The sequence below is a fragment of the Uloborus diversus genome, chromosome 6 (genome assembly GCF_026930045.1).
Source record: "Uloborus diversus isolate 005 chromosome 6, Udiv.v.3.1, whole genome shotgun sequence".
Taxonomy (NCBI): Eukaryota; Metazoa; Arthropoda; class Arachnida; order Araneae; family Uloboridae; genus Uloborus; species Uloborus diversus.
In genome coordinates, this window is record NC_072736.1 from 105,667,317 (window position 1) to 105,683,757 (window position 16,441).

At 30.8% G+C, this 16,441-nt stretch overlaps 1 protein-coding gene across 1 annotated transcript in view; it reads right to left on the reverse strand.

The window, feature by feature from the left end:
- Positions 1 to 16,441, reverse strand: part of LOC129224427 (uncharacterized) — a 41,589-nt gene that overhangs the window by 6,642 nt on the left and 18,506 nt on the right. Inside the window, exons 5-11 of the mRNA XM_054858876.1 lie at positions 15,570 to 15,715; positions 13,173 to 13,274; positions 11,058 to 11,222; positions 8,475 to 8,595; positions 8,352 to 8,394; positions 4,883 to 5,060; positions 1,779 to 2,007 (exon numbers count right to left, since the gene is read on the reverse strand). Of these exons, the coding sequence (XP_054714851.1) occupies positions 1,779 to 2,007; positions 4,883 to 5,060; positions 8,352 to 8,394; positions 8,475 to 8,595; positions 11,058 to 11,222; positions 13,173 to 13,274; positions 15,570 to 15,715 (984 nt within the window). The remainder of the gene's footprint in view (positions 1 to 1,778; positions 2,008 to 4,882; positions 5,061 to 8,351; positions 8,395 to 8,474; positions 8,596 to 11,057; positions 11,223 to 13,172; positions 13,275 to 15,569; positions 15,716 to 16,441) is intronic.

The window sequence follows — 16,441 nt, forward strand, 5'->3', positions numbered from 1 at the left end:
TTTTTTGCTGGGAATATTGCATTCTTTTCAAGCATAGGGATTGATCAGAATTCACAAGAAAGATATAGAAGAAAGTTTCGTGATGGCCACAACATACTAGTTCAGTTTTGTTGAAAAGCTTTCTGGACAATGCTCCCAAAACTTTCCCCAATATCTTCACGTATCTAAAGATAGCCTAAAATTGTTTTTTTAACACTTTTAATATTCAAAGCAAGAGAGAATAAAATCTGGAAGTAGCTACAAGCATCTTTTCTATAAACGTTACTAAAAGCTTAAATAGCTTACTAAAATTGCTTAAAATTTCGAATTTTGACTTAACTTTAGGAATTTTTTTCGGTAGAGCTCTGAATTTCTTTTTTTTTCTTCTTCTTCAGGAAGAAAAATATGAAGAAAAAAAAGTTTATTTTCTTGTTTATTAAAATCTTATTAAAATGCTTTTGACTCCTTAAATGTGTCAACTATTTCCCATCAAAAAGAGCAGCAAATTGAGGAACCGCCTCAGGCGACAGAAAGTGTAGCTACGCCACTCCCGTAGGCGCTAATGTTATGGGATTTGAACTGTTCAAAATTGAAAAGAAAATTGTTCAAATCAAAAAGATACTATATACACATGTTTTTCATCAAAAACTGTTTCCTACAAAGTTTGTTTGAAGCAAATTCGACTCTAAGTTCGAGATTGCCTTGAATTTTCCCATAGGCACTAATATTAAGTTTTTTGAACTGCTCAAAATTGAACAGAAAATTGTTCAAATCAAAAAGTGAAGTATGGGAATGAGGAGTCCTTGTTGAGATCTTTCGCACAAAGAAAAGTTTTGTAGTAAGTTACCGCCCTAAAGCCAGGGCTAAGGCAGAAATACTTAAAATACACCGCCAGCTTAGTTATTCCAACCTCATTATTTTTTGCCTCCAGCTCATGTGATTCCTATTCCGGGCTGATGAGTGCTAAAAAGCACGAAACTGCAGTCCTTGGAATAACTGAGCTGGCGGTGTAATTTAAAGAAAAGTTTGTTGGAATCAGACTATTCAGTCAAAAGTTATTGGGGGGGGGACAGACATTTTCCCCCATCTCAATACCCTATTTTAATATTTTTAATTTTTTGATATTTATTTAATTATCTTATTTATTTTTGACTTTTTTTTTTTTTTTGCTTTTCGTGATATTTTTAAAATGCATTAAGCCTTCTTTCATGCATTTTTCTTTGTTTTCTGACTTTTACTGGGAAAGTAGGCTAAAAAGGATCTCTCTTAATTGAAAATAGATTCCACACATACATGAGCAAGTGCTGCAAACAGATAACCTGAAATAGATGAAGCCAGGTTACACCAAAAATGCATAAGAAAAGGGAATTTTTTTGAACAAGACTCTTCCGTTCACTCAGTTATACTTAAAAATAGTGTAGTGTCTAAAATTCCAGGTTTCAAGTTGTCATGTTTCAGTGAGCACAAAAGGTGTGATATCAATGGGAGGGAAGGGAAAAATAGGAATGTCTATAAACAGATTTTGCACTTGTAAAGTAAAATGTCTGCAATTATCTACATTTAGTTAATCATTGCCGGATTTTTTTTTTTTTTTTTTTTTGAACATGCAAAATGCTACGGATAATCGGGAGCACTGTATATCAAAAAAAAAAAATCCTAGTGTTATAAGAGCACGAGTACCAACTTCTGTATGCACCAAATAAACATTTTTACACTCTCCTGCAAAGTAGTGGTAATATGACTTTCATAAGTCTGGTTTTGAGGTACAGAGTTTGAAAGAAATAAAAATTAATACTCACATCTAATGCTGGTAAGTACAGACAAGCACTTTCATTCTCTCTCCCAGATTTTCTGATTTCCTTCAAACTTGTGAACTTAGACTGACCAGGGATGATAATTTGTGTTTTTGGGCAGTGCATGTTCAAGTTTGTAGCAGAGTCATCATTTTTTGCATTCATTGTAACAACAGTCTGGTTTCTTCGAAATAAGGACATTTCTGATGTTGGTCTTTTCTTTTGCATGCACATCCTAAATAGCATTTTAAAGCAATATTTAGTACACAATAAAAAAAAATATGGGCACAATATTAAGTTACTGCACATTACACTTATATATGTACAAAAATTCTAATGGCAAAATTTTCAACAGAAATATGTAAGTACTACACTAAAAAACACAGAGAAAGCTTCAAAATTACATTACATAAATCAAATTTACGTTTGCTCAATAAATAATGTTCAGTTTATTTTTATTTAAATCTTAATATATAAAAATCTTCCGTGTGCACGTTTGTCACCATAAGGCTTTTAAACAGCTGGACCAGTTTTGATCAAATTTTTTGTGTGTAATTGAGTTGTGGCGAACGAGATTTATATAGAAGCACGATGGATCGAATGGGAAACGTTTTTGTGAATTTAAACATTGGATGGTTATATCTCCCAAATGGTTAATATTTATTTTAACCTATTGTTGAGCGAGAACTGAAATAAATATTTAACCCGTTGCCAAAGGACAACAAGAAAGCCAGCTCTGCTTTTTGTAATGAAATTTCCTACTGTGATATGTCAATTGAGAATAGAGAGAAAGAGAAAGTGAAGCCTTCATTTCTTGAAAGCAACAATTTTAGGTCCCGTGATATATTTTAAAGTAAAGTACTGGAAGGTTCTGTCGTCGTAGTTGAACCATGTGACTGGATCAGTGCTTTAGTTTTTCCTAACCAAATGATCAGAAAGTACCATATGTAGCAACATTTGCTTCCCGGCTCACATCCATCTGAGTTTTGGCACCAATATCAAGAATACTTGAAAGATTATCAAACTAATCAGTTCATTATTAAAGGAAAAGAAGATGGAATTTAAAGACGAAACAAATTTTATTTTCGTCCAGATAAATTACAACAGGGTAGTTCTGTACACAAAAGACGAGTGCAGTGGAAGATCTTTATCTTTGGTGGAAAGAACAAATTAAGCACAATATATGAAATTTTAAAAGTTTTCCTTTAAAAGATCAGACCGCTAATTGGTCGGAGTTAGCTTGCTCACTGATCAGCAAGATTACAGTAACATGGTGGCTTGGCGACTTTGGCTATAAACAATAGTACAGTAGAATTGCATGATCATTTGTTAACTTTAAAGCTACTGCTAATGTAATTTATTGTATTTTTTGTTTATTTGGTGAAATATTTCAAATTGCAAAGAATTGTTTTTTGTTTCTAAAGAGTGTTTAGTCATTTTAGTTGAAGAATGTTTATTTTACATCGGGAGGGGATGTGTGATTTTCGCTTATTCAGAGAACTGTTTTTACCTTTATCATTTTTTTAAACGACAACCTTTCGATTGTTTTATTCTTTTTCATATGGGGATGTTGCAGCGGGATTTTTCCGTTTGTTCTAGATGGGTAGTTATTTTTTTACACTTAATATCTGAGGATGCTTTTGATCCTTTGAGTATAGCTGAAAGAACAAACTGTCAAGTACGGGAGAAAAAGTAGTTAATAAAACAACTGCTCAGTGGGCATTAGATAAATCAAGTTGTAATAAATATACGCATTCTGACACCAAGATGCTTAAAACATTTTCTTTTTACTTATTTTTTTTCAACAAAACGGTTCAAACACTTGATAGTTTATTGAAATTTTTTTACTTTTCAATTTACAAAGTTTGAACGGAACAACGTCTGTCAAGTCCTCTAGTAAAACTATATATTTCAATCGAAATTAATCTGAAGGAACTTTTATATGAATACTCAAAATTTCAGTTTTTTTTTTGCTTTTTTTTCTGTGCCTAAAAATACATATTGTTGCTGTTTTAAGAACTGTTGATCTTCTAAAAAAATTCAATATCTGCATTGCACAAAAACTAACAAAACCAGCAAGGGTCTCACTAAGTATAGTAATTCCCTGGCAATTAAATATGATTTACGAAGAAGAATTATTTTAATAGGATGAAATAAATATCAAGCCTCCTAATTATAAAAAAAAAAAAAAAAAAAAATCATGCTTTGTCAGGAACAATTTTGCATGGATTTATTTTAGATTGTAACTGATTGACTAGGGTAGTAGCAATATTTTTCGTAGCCATTCATTAATGTAGATGATTAAAAATTACAATATAATGCATCATAGGACAACAGCAAGACAGCGTGTTGTAATCTAATTTCATTTAAAATGTTCATTAAACATAAATATAAATTCTAAAAAATGTAAAACTTTCAATATGTAAAGAAAAATCATTTTTTTCTTCATAGTAAGGGACCATTCATTAATTACGCAAGAGTCCAAAAAGGGTGGGGTGTAGAAAAATCTCTACATGCCTTTTCTTGCAGCGGGGAGGGGTCAAACCCATTCTTAGGGTTTGACCCCTCCTTTGGGTCATTGTAATATTTTCCAAGTCGATATTTTATATTAAAAATCGCACAGTCAAGTGGATTTAGCAGGAATCATTTTTCATTTGCGTCTGGAAAGTAAAAAAGTATTAGGAGGAGCTGTTTTTTACTTGTTTTACAAGTAATGTAAAATTTTATAAAACAATAGCACTATGTATGGCATGTTGTATTTTTAATTAGTAGAACATCAAATAATATATTTGAAAACTAAAAATCCTTTATTTACATCAAACGAGCAGTTTTAGTCTAATTGATCCTATTCAAACAACATTTTATTATTTTGAAAAACAAAATGGAATCTTACATAAAAATAGGGCGGAGGAGATTGAAAAATCTTACGTACCCTTTCATGGGGGTAGGGGAGATCAAAAATTGCCAAAATCCTTACAAAATTAATGAATGGCCCCTAATCAGCTGGGCTGAACAGTATTTGGCTGAAGGCGAATAATTAGCAGATATCACGAATAGGCCAATTATTGATTGCATCACTAGAGTGTAATCCAAAAAAAAAATGTCCTTACCCAGATCCATAAACTTTCTTCTGTAAAACCTTGGGTGACACAGATAAAATGCTACTGAGTTTGGGAAATTCAGTAGAGGATAAAATATTTCCTTCAGTCCTTGGCCTTTGGCATAAACTTGACTTTTGTTGTTCAACAAGTGAAACAATAGGTGGCAACTGAAAGTCTATGGTTTCATCTAAGAAAAAATAAACATATTAAGGAGCTTACATTGTGAATATAATGCTTGCATACATTCCACACACAAATAAATATAAATTTCAAATTACATGAGAAAAATCCAGAAAATTTCAATATATATCAAATCATTAGTTAATTTACATCATAGTGCAGTATTAGAAATGTACAAACTTTTTAAATTCGATAAATTATGCACAGTGTTTCATAAAAAAAATACTTTCAACATGTGAATTAAACTAGGCATTTGATTGACCCACAAAATGTGTCAAACTGTAATAAAATTATTTCACTCACAGCAAAGTCTTTACAGTATTTATATTTTAATTAACTATAGCAAAATGTTGCTATCTAATCCGAACATTATTTTAAAACCAATAATAAAAATGAAAATGCTGAAACTTTTAAAAACATACACACAGAATACTATAATATATTATTTAAAAACATTTCTGATCATAAAAGCTTGTTTTAAAGTACAGTGCAGCATTATTGAACTATTCAAAAAGATTTCACTAATGAATACTTTTGAAAGTATTAATAGTTGTTATTTCTATAAATAACAACTACTAATACTTTCAAAAGTATTCATTAGTGAAGCTTAATGATACAGACCATGTTTGATAATGATACAGACCACCATATATGTTTCAGTTGTCTCTCATTTCTTATTCACCTTTGGTAAAACTAGTACACATTCTATTGTTTAATATTTCAGCCAGTGGCGTAGCTAGACCCGACTTTCGGGGGGGGTTACTTCTTATATATATATATATATATATATATATATATATATATATATATATATATATATATATATATATATATATACATATATAATATATATATATATATACATATATATATATATATATATATATATATATATACATATATATATATATATATATATAATATATATATATATATACATATATAATATATATATATATATACATATATAATATATATATATATAATCGCTTGGAATTTTTCCCTTTTCTTCTTTTTTTTTCTTTCTCTTCTCTCTTCTTTTTCTCTTTTTTTTTGAGACTAACTTTTCGGGGGGGGGGGGGGGTTTGTCCCCAAAACCCCCCCCCCCCTTAGCTACGCCCCTGATTTCAGCCATGCTAGTATTAATTGAAATTTAGATTAGCAATTAGAGTCTTGATGATCTGGTTTTGCTTTAAATCACACAGGTGGGAATATATTGATGAATCCTTTTGCAACGGTGTAGTTTTTTACACCTATATTGGCACTTAATTCCGGAATTTTAAACTTTAGCTTTTTAAAAAAAATTTTTGATATATTTGAGGACAAAAAACTACTAGATATCATAACACAGTCGCCCCCACTTAATTGGGTAACGGATAATCGAATACCCCAGGAATATAAATTCATGGGACAAAAAAATTTCCTATAGCAATAATGTTAAATTTTCCCTACTTTCAGAAATATTTTTTCATCAGTACCCCACTTAATCGCATACATATTCAAAGTATCTTGAGCAAAATCTTTATATCAAGTCGAATTTTTCATCGCTTTCTTGCAAAATGTCATTTTTAACAAAGCACAGGGGCTAACCGTAAAATTAGTTGGCTTCTAGGGGTAATCTTATCTAATAAAACTGTAAAATGCATCAGGGATTGGGTGTTAGGGGAGTTGGAAAAATCGGACCACATGCAGTGAGCGGAGATTCAAGTGTTTTTTAATCAATGCTTAATCAACTGGGGCATGTCAGAACTCTTGATATTTGTTTAAGCGGGGCTGACTGCATAAATTTTCAACTTAGAAAAAAAGAATTTTGTACTTGAAAAATAACAATTTGTGCAAGCATGACCGTACGGTCATGCCTGCAACCTCCACAAATCATTAGTTTTTAAGTACAGGAAAACATTTTAGAAAGTTGATACTTCATATTATGACACATAGTGACTCCTTATAATAAATATATAAAAATTAAAATCTAAAATTTGAAACTCCAGGAATAAGGTGGAAATATATGCATGGAACATTTCATTTCTGCAAACGGATTGAGAAATTTATAAGAGTTAAAGACCCTATTTTAAGAAATGAAGTTAGTGTATATTTTTCAAACTCAACATAACAGGATAGAGAGCATTTTAACAAAAAAGTGATTATAAAATTCTACTGCTTCTTGACAATTTACCGAATTTTACTGTTATTACTACTGAATTCATATTAAGCCTTTCTTTTAAAATGCAAGTCGTTATTAATTTGAAGAGATATTACCCATTCTGAGTCACTAAAAGTAACTGTACTCAAAGCATCAATGCACTACAGCACTACACTTACAGGTTTAGTGCTTAAACACACAGTAACAACAAAAAAAAATTAAGTAAAATAAAATGAAAAAAGTTAAAAAAAAAAGGATATATATATATATATATATATATATATATATACTATATGTGTGTATATATCTAATTTGAATTCTGACACTTTGAATTCGAATTATGTTTTTCACAATCACAAGTTACGACAGGACACTACTCATTGGAGGCTATTGTTTCTAGAAACGGCTCATGTCCTCCCAAGCTTGCCCCTCCTCCTGGGCGGTTACATGTGTGTATGTGTGTGTAAGGACTTGTTTGTGTGTAGACGTGTGTGTATGTAGGAGTGTGTGTATGCAGGACATGGACGCCACCGCCTAGGAGGAGGGGATTCCGCTGGACAGTGCTGCTAGTGGAGGCTAGGACTAGAGGAGCAGCTCCGTCCTCCGGTGGACGGTGGTGCTGCAGAGGACCCTGGTTCATTCTGAAAAAGGAACCGGACATCAAGGACGGTCAAATGAATCGTGATTGCTCAAAAAAAAAACTTCTTCATTCCCAAAAGAATAAACTAACTGAAACACACTTCAATTAAAGCTTAAGTGATAACTCAAATCATATTTTAAAAAAATTGCTTTTATGAAGAAAATGTCAAAATATATGCTATTTATTTTTAACTTAAACGCAAATTTCACTGTTTATATCTGTTTTGAAACATTAATTTTAGATCATATTAGATTTCTGGCTGAGAATTACTAGCAATTTATTGTTCTGTAAAACTGTAAAATTAGAAAATACAAAGCAACGCACAAAAATAATAGTAATAAAATTCTGTCACATTTACTTTTCGTATTTTTATATCCTTTTAAAGTTTGAGTGCACCAAATCTGATTGTTTATATTTCCTACCTTTTTATGCTATTAGTTATAATGAAAAAATTAGCTCATTAACTTCAAAAAATATATTTTATAAAATAGAACTAACATTTAAAAAGTACTTACCATATTTTTTAATATCATCAACTTTTTGTAAGACATTTAACACCTAAAACGAAAATTTAAATGCTTAGATTTTTTTAACAAACTGTGCATTTAATGATTTTGCATGTTGAAGCAAAAACTTACATGTGGCCATATTTCTAAGGCAAGTTTCTCCACTACTTTTTCATGAATAGTTTTAACAACATTTGCAGCAGCAATGGCCTCACCATTATGCATCACAGATATGGTTTCATCACAGATTTTACTGAAAAGGAAAAAGAAAATCACTTGATTTAAAATAAAACTAAAAGGGAAAAAGTATACATAAAATGTGTTGACTTTTAAACACAGTTTCGTGTTTTGAAATCCTAAATGCACATTTAAAAACAAATATTGTTCATAAACAATTTAGCTGTAAAATATTTTATTAACATTTTGTTGGGAATTTATAATGACCAATTAGTACTTTTTAGCCCTTATTTTTTCACTCTAACATTTTTAGCTGCTTCTGAGTGTTGAATTGAATTTTTCTTCTTTGTACGTTTATCATAGAAATGGGGCTCACAATAATCATAAGGGCATTTATGTGTTTTGTGTATAGCATGTTTGGTCAAGCTACACAGGTCCTGTTCGCTTAATCGGACCAGCGGTTATTATGACAAAAATAGTCCCGTCCCAATGTGGTCCTATTAACAAGAACTGACAGCATTGACAACGTGCACTCTTTTTATAGTTATGCATTTTTTTAATCTTACACTGCTGCTGTGTATCACTATTATTATTTTTTTCCTATTTAGTTTTTAATGCCTAGTTTAAAAACCTAATAAATAATTATTGAATGAAAAAGACTTATTCTAGAAGAAAATGGTATACTTACTTTGAAAGACAGTATATGTGTTCTCAAATAATCCTATTTTTAAACAGGTTTGCTAACTAAGACGTTTATTATGATTTCCCTATGTTTCTGTTCCATATACTGCAACTACGTATTGTTATATGCATATCTATCTCAAAGACAAAAGGGTAGTTTAAAATTAGATCATCACCATCTTTTAAATACAGAATGACATTGCTTCATTCATTTCCAGAAATGTAAGACTACTGTTCCCTCCTTATGAAAAGGGGATGTTACATTAATTTGTTAACAGATTATTTAATCAGCTAACATCATTAAATTGCTTTTTGTAACAAAGAGGAAAAGAAGATTGTCAAAAAAAAAAAAAAAAAAGAAAAAAAAATGATTGAATGTAACAAATGCTAAATACTACTATTCTTTATTATTAAAACTGATATGGAACATTCATAAGCTCCTATAACACATTAGAGATACATTTTAATATTTTATTTATTTGTACTTATCATATTTTGCTGCGTATAATCCACAACTTATCTGTTAATTAAGTGTAAAATTAATGAGGGTGCGGATTATACCACTGCCGCGGATTATCCGTGCTTTTTTTTCCCTCTCAACACCAACACATTCAACCTCAACATCTACAGCAGGATTTGTAACTAGAGACAGTTTTTGCTGTCAGCAGGTTGTTTATTTTATATAGCTTGAATGTTCCTCTTACGGGATTCAGGCTATGTAAAATAAAAAAAACATACAGGAAACAGCCTTCATTTGTACAAGATTGGTTTGCTACTTTGTGGTGACTTAGTCTCCAAGTTATTAGCATGCTACAACCACGGTATCAAGAAGAAAACATTATTTTTTAGATTAATTTTGATTTTACCTTAAAAGTTATTATTTCTTCATGTTTTTAAATTAGTTGCTAAAATTGTACGTTAAATCCAAACTTCATTTTTTTACATCGGATTATCCGCAGATTATACAAAGATTGTTTTTTCCTTCAGGCTAATTTTAGGACCTGTGGATTACACGCCTCCATGGATAATACACAGGAAAATACGATACTTTGAATATTCAAAAATCTAAACAAGATAAATAATTTAAATAATAATTTTATGAATTTACAGATTTTAACAATACATTTTGATTGAAACGTGAAATTTTAAAACAGTTATCAAAACATAATAATCTAATATATCTTGCTTATTGAGGCAATATGTACATAATCAGTGGTGTAACTATGGGGTCTAGTGCCCCTGGCAAACTAAAGAAATTGTCCCCCCCCCCCCAGGGTTGCCCACATGGGAAGTCAATGGAGGTCATTGTGACCTCCAATATATATGTATTTGGAACATTTTGATTAGTTGATAGTTAATTCGACAAATAAGAGGCAGCATTGCAAACTTTTTTCTTACTTTCTTTTTTAGAATTGCTTTCACTGATGCCCAATGTTCCTTCTCAGTAGATGTTATGTGTCTCTAGCTCCCCTTTTTTTTTTTTTTTCTTTTTTTTTTTTTTTTCATTTTTTAAAAGCATTTTTCAAATTCTATATGATCAAAAATAAAAACTCTTAAAAACATTTTATTTAATCAGTTGAAGTGCCGTCACCCCTCTCCCCTCTGGCTGCGCCCCTGGCGAGAGCCACTCCTGCCAACCCCTAGTTACACTACTATAAATAATACATAGAGAGCTTAAACAAGGTAGCACATCACTCCTGTTCTTAAACCATCAAATTGACAAGTGTTTAGAAAAATAAAATAAGGGGGAGTGAACACTCTATTAATAAGCTTTTCAATCCAGAATACTACTATCATGACATAAAGAATCTAAGTGAATGTATAAATTCACAATAGGATATGAACATAATATAATACCTTTGATCTACTGCAAAGCACTCCTCATATTCCCCATTGTTTTCAATTAATTCTTCATAATAATCAGGAATTTTACAGGCATTATCAATAGTATTGTCAAAAGCTGTCTTTTTCAGAATTCTGTCTGGAGTATGTATCACAACTTTTTTCCCTTCAATCTGTAAGCTACAAGACATTGCACAGTTAAAATTGTGAGATTTTGATAAGTAACAACTTACAAGCTGAATACTAAAACAATTGCAATCAACATTTCTGCAAGCTTCTAATTAATTAAAAAAAAAAGCAAATGAGCAAACAAGCTGGTGGTATGCTTTTGAAAAAAAGGGGGGGGGGGGAATATTTTTAAAATAAATTTTAGCAATTGATAATGCAAATCATTTATCAGAGGCTGTTCAAGGGGTAGGGGGGGATTTGAGGGTATATACTCAGACATTTTCATTTTTTGATCAAAGTAAAAGATAAGTATCTCCCCCCCCCCCCACAAGAAAAATTGTTTTGGCTATGTCATGTCACTTATATATTTAACCTATGTATGAATGTTTTGAGAATCACATGCAGGTTAAAGTTAAAAAAAAAAGAATTATAGCTCTGAGGCTGTTCCAGGATCAGATCTATAAATTTTAGGCTCCCCTGTAAAAACTCAGCAGGGTCCCTTACTGTCTATTGGATTTCTATGCCACAAAGGGTTGTGGGCCCCTTAGTTCCCCTATGTCCTCCCACATTATGGGGTCTGTGGGTACATAGATCTAGGACTGAGCTGTCCATTAATGGTGCCACACTTTTCTTCAACATTTTTGTCCCCTACCCTCACCCCTTTGTCAAATGTCATGCTATTTTTCATAAATGTGGAAATGTGTGATGTCACACTTCTTGTCACCTTCTCCCTCCCCCTTGTCACAAGCTCACAATTTTAATTTTCCCCCTCAAAGTATGGCTACATCTGTTGAAGACCCCTTCGTTTCGGAGCAAATGAATTGCCTTTTAATTTGGAAAACCTGATTTATGGTTTTAAAGACAAAAGAGAAGCACAGACTTTACTTGAAACTTCATTTTACTTTGAATTAACTAGTTATGACAGGAAAGAGATGAAACCTTAATGATAAAAAAGAGATAGAAACCTTTTAAGAAAATTCACCAAAAATAATTCTATCAGTCAAGCTTGCATCAATTAATAAACTAGCCAACAAGGTGGCTTGTACAAACAACTTGTGTTGGGTTAGTGTACATCACCAAAGGTCTTCAGAGAAGTCACCGCATTCTTACTACCTGGGACATAACATTAATTAAGCAGTAGTGCTTTAATTAATCTCATTTAAGACACAGCACCCCTCCAACTTATCTATTTTCGCTTGAACCAAGAACTTTTGGGCCAAAGTCAAGTTTTCTGTAGCACCCCTTTAGTATGAAGCAGAAAACGAATTATTGGCAGGGTGCCAGTAGCAGAGTGAGCCAATCAAACTTTGCTGAGATTTCATGTTTTAATTAATATCTCCACTAACTAAAGTCATACATAGGGGAGACTTGGATTATGAGGTTCCCTGAAAAGTTATGAATTTTTGGATACCTGGTTTGAACCTCAAATCGCAACCATTCTCAAGAATTTAGAATTACGTATATACATACGATCCAATTTTAGATTCAGTTTATGCTGAAGTTATTAAAATAAACACTCATTTAACTTTCTTTTTTGATTCTAAGAAAAGTTGAAATACAATGATATCTAATTTTCCTAACTTAATATTGTGTGCTATTTTACACATGTGCATAGCTTAAAATACAACATAAGCTTATTAGTTAAATAAATAGTTTTTTTTTTAATTGGCATTAAATGGAAATACATAAAACATATCAGTGCAACATTTTTCATTCATTCAAAAATATAGATTTAGTAGATGCTTTGTTTCCTAAGCAACGTTTTTTACTTCTTTCCAAAGCAGAAAACAATTTTAAAAGAAAATAATTCGGTTAAAATTTAACAACAGTAAGAAAGTGATAATTCATATTAAACGACACTGAATATTTTAAATGTACACCTGCAAACATACTGAATAAACACCAAGAAAAAATGCATGTGTGTGGAAGGGGGAGGGGTGAGAAAAAAGGTCAGTAACTTACCCAGGTGAGTTTTCAGAAGGCAATGACATAGAATTTTGGGAAGGTGATGAATACAAACAGACTCCATCTTCAACAGGCTTGATTAACTGTTTTCCTTTCAACCTTAAATGTAAAAACCAAATATGAAAATGAAATAAATATTATATAAAATATTGATACTTTTTGTTACTGGTCCATTTAGCCCACATTTTATTTTGTTGATTTTTTTCACTTTATTTACTGCCACTATGTTTGACCTTAAATATTATCTATACGTTTGATTTTGAAGTTACAAAGAAACTACTTGTTTGCGGATACCATATGAATATTTTGTCTCTTTAATAAACTTTAAAACAAATTAAAAGGTCCATAGAAATTAAAAATAATCTTCCAAATTATTTATTTAAGGTGCTAAAAAGTAAAATAATACACCAAATAGATATGCGAGTTATTAAATAGATGAGTGGGCAACTAAAAAAGTTCGATAAAAATAATTTAGCAACGTAAAAATTATTTTAAAAAAAAAACATTAAAAGTTCCATTATTAGTATTATTTTTTAAATCCAGCAAATAAATGTAAAGCAATTTAAGCAATAAATTTCCTTAGGGTTGTCATACAGTCATACGCAATGCTAATCACTTAAAATAAATTTGTATGTAACTTTGATCAAACATGATGGCAATAAATGAAATAAAAATAATTTGTAGGATTTGAAATGCAGTTTTAAAACCCCTACTAAAATGTATAATAACCCAACAAATAAAAAATCAGTTCATTAATGAACATTAAAAATAAGTATTAAAATAAAATTAGAAAACTGGGAGCAACATGGCTAAACGTAACATTATTTTTATAAATTATAGTAAAGAAGTAGCCCACACAAGCTATAATGGCAAAGTACCAATATATTGTACAGCTAAAATAACATTCACTTTGAAACATGCAAAGGCAGTTATACATTAAGTAAAGATCAAATGAAATATTACAGAGTAATAAAAATAGATAAATAAAAAATTGAATAGACAGAGTAAAAAATAGAAAAACTTTTCATAAAAGTTTAAACGCAAGTAGACATGTCAGGGCAGCAAGTTTCATCAAAGAACTACATAATAGTACAAAAACAAAGGCCCCTACTAATAAAATATTATGCAATGCACTGAATACATTGCATTTGAACAGATTATCAGTAAACAGCCAAATAAGTTAAAGATTAAATATAGAAATCATTAAAATAAAACATAAAAAAATAATTTTAAAAAAAAAAAGCATACAGGGGATTTTGACCAGTCTGTCCATGCCAGAACAGTATTAAACACTTAGTTTACCTCTTTTGCCAAATAACAAAAAACAAAATAATAACCTGTTCACTGTTAATTACATTACATTGCAACCTTGAAAATTCAAAGGTTGGGAATTAGGACCATACAGATTTTGGATTTCACCTAATCAAGTTTCACCTAATAATTTTCTTACGAAGCACTATTTAAAAGATAGAAATGTAAAAAAAAAGTATTCCCCCCCCCCCCCACCAAAAAAAAGTCAAAAGTATAATTTCTTTAGCAATCACAGTAAATTGCAGAACAGAAATCTGTATTGGATTTTACTGCTTTGTACATAGAGACAATTAAAAAAAAAAACAGCATTGTATTTTATTGCTTCAAATTATAATTTAAAGCAATAAAATGCAGTATAAAATACATTAAACTATGTTCACAATATATATTTTTTTACAGGTGAAAGATTGTTGATTGTTTCAGGCATTTCAACTTTGTAACTAAAAACTTAGTTTTGAATTAGAGAAAGATAAAGGACAATGTACAACAGTATTTAAATTCAAGTAATTGTCTAAAGAGTGATCAGAATACCTTAATTGATAAGAACTAATAAAATATTTTTTAAACTTTTAAAAATTCTTCCAGTTTTTAGAGCTTTCCAAATTTTAGAAGAGACTTTTGAGGGTGTACTGTGCCAGGCTTGTCATAGAAAATCAGAAAAACATAAGACAGCATCACTCATACACGCACATCCACATGCACACAATCTTTCAAACAAAGAAAGATTCAGATTACATTTCACAATTGAAAAAAATGGTTTAAGAAAAGGGCAGCTCCATTTTAAAAACTTACAAGAATCACAAAAAAAAAGAAAGAAAAAACTTTTAAAAGCTAATTTTTTAAAGATTTTTTTTTATTCAATGGTATCTTAGAACGTGTCCCAATGAAAACCATTTCAATGAAATATAATTTTACCTATCTATACTTGTTACATATTGGATCTCTTTTGTGAACATAAAGTGGAGCTGTCGGTTTCTTGCACAGAGGTCTTCAATTAAACATACTTTTTCATAACAAAAATAAATTTCATGCTTGGTTGTTTTGTTGGGTTTAAAAATGAGCAATGAAAGTATTGAAACAAACCTAAAATAGGGAAATTTATCAGCCCATTCACGACATTCTTTAACAATGTCTTGGTTGATAGAAGAAGACTCTTTATTCTCATATAAAAGATCATCGATGGCTTCTAAGGATGCTTTAACTTTACTAGTTGATCTCATGTCAAATTCCTTAAATAAATAGAAATATTCCGGAGATGACATTGAAAAGTATTGCAATAATAAAACTGCATGCAAAGAAAGAGCTTTTAAACATGACAAACTAGATATCAATTATTTGTAAACAGAACAGTAGAGCAGATATTCAATACATTTTTCAGAAGCTAAGAACTTGAAAAATTGAGTACCTATCTTCCTTAGATACCTTATTCAAAACTGATACAATATGTTATAACTAGGGCTGCGGAGTCGGAAGAAAAATTGCCGACTCTGACTCCTGGATTTTGAAAATTTGATTCGACTCCGGCTTTTTTATTATTTATTTTTTTTTTTCTAAATCCCCCTTTCCCTTGAGGAACTCCTAAACAGAGATTGAAATATTAATTCATTTTTCTTAAATTTTCGCGTTGTATTTTGTTGTAAACCTAAGATATATGCAACGTTAGAAATTCAATTTGAAAATCAAATTATCCAATAGTTGCAATTTCTAAAATGAGATTACTTAAAAATCCCATTTAAAAAAAAATTGAATAGGATTACTTTGCTTTGCTTTAATGTTTAACTAACAGATGTCGATCAAATCCTGTGCTTTCAATTTTTGAAAGCTGTAACTTGAGGGATTTTTTTCCCTCTTCTTTTGCTTTGTCAAAAAACTTTTCTTGACAGGGTGCGGCCCTCACCCTCCCGGGTGACACCCATCTGGTGGGGACCAACTCAACTTAATCTCAGAGTTTATAA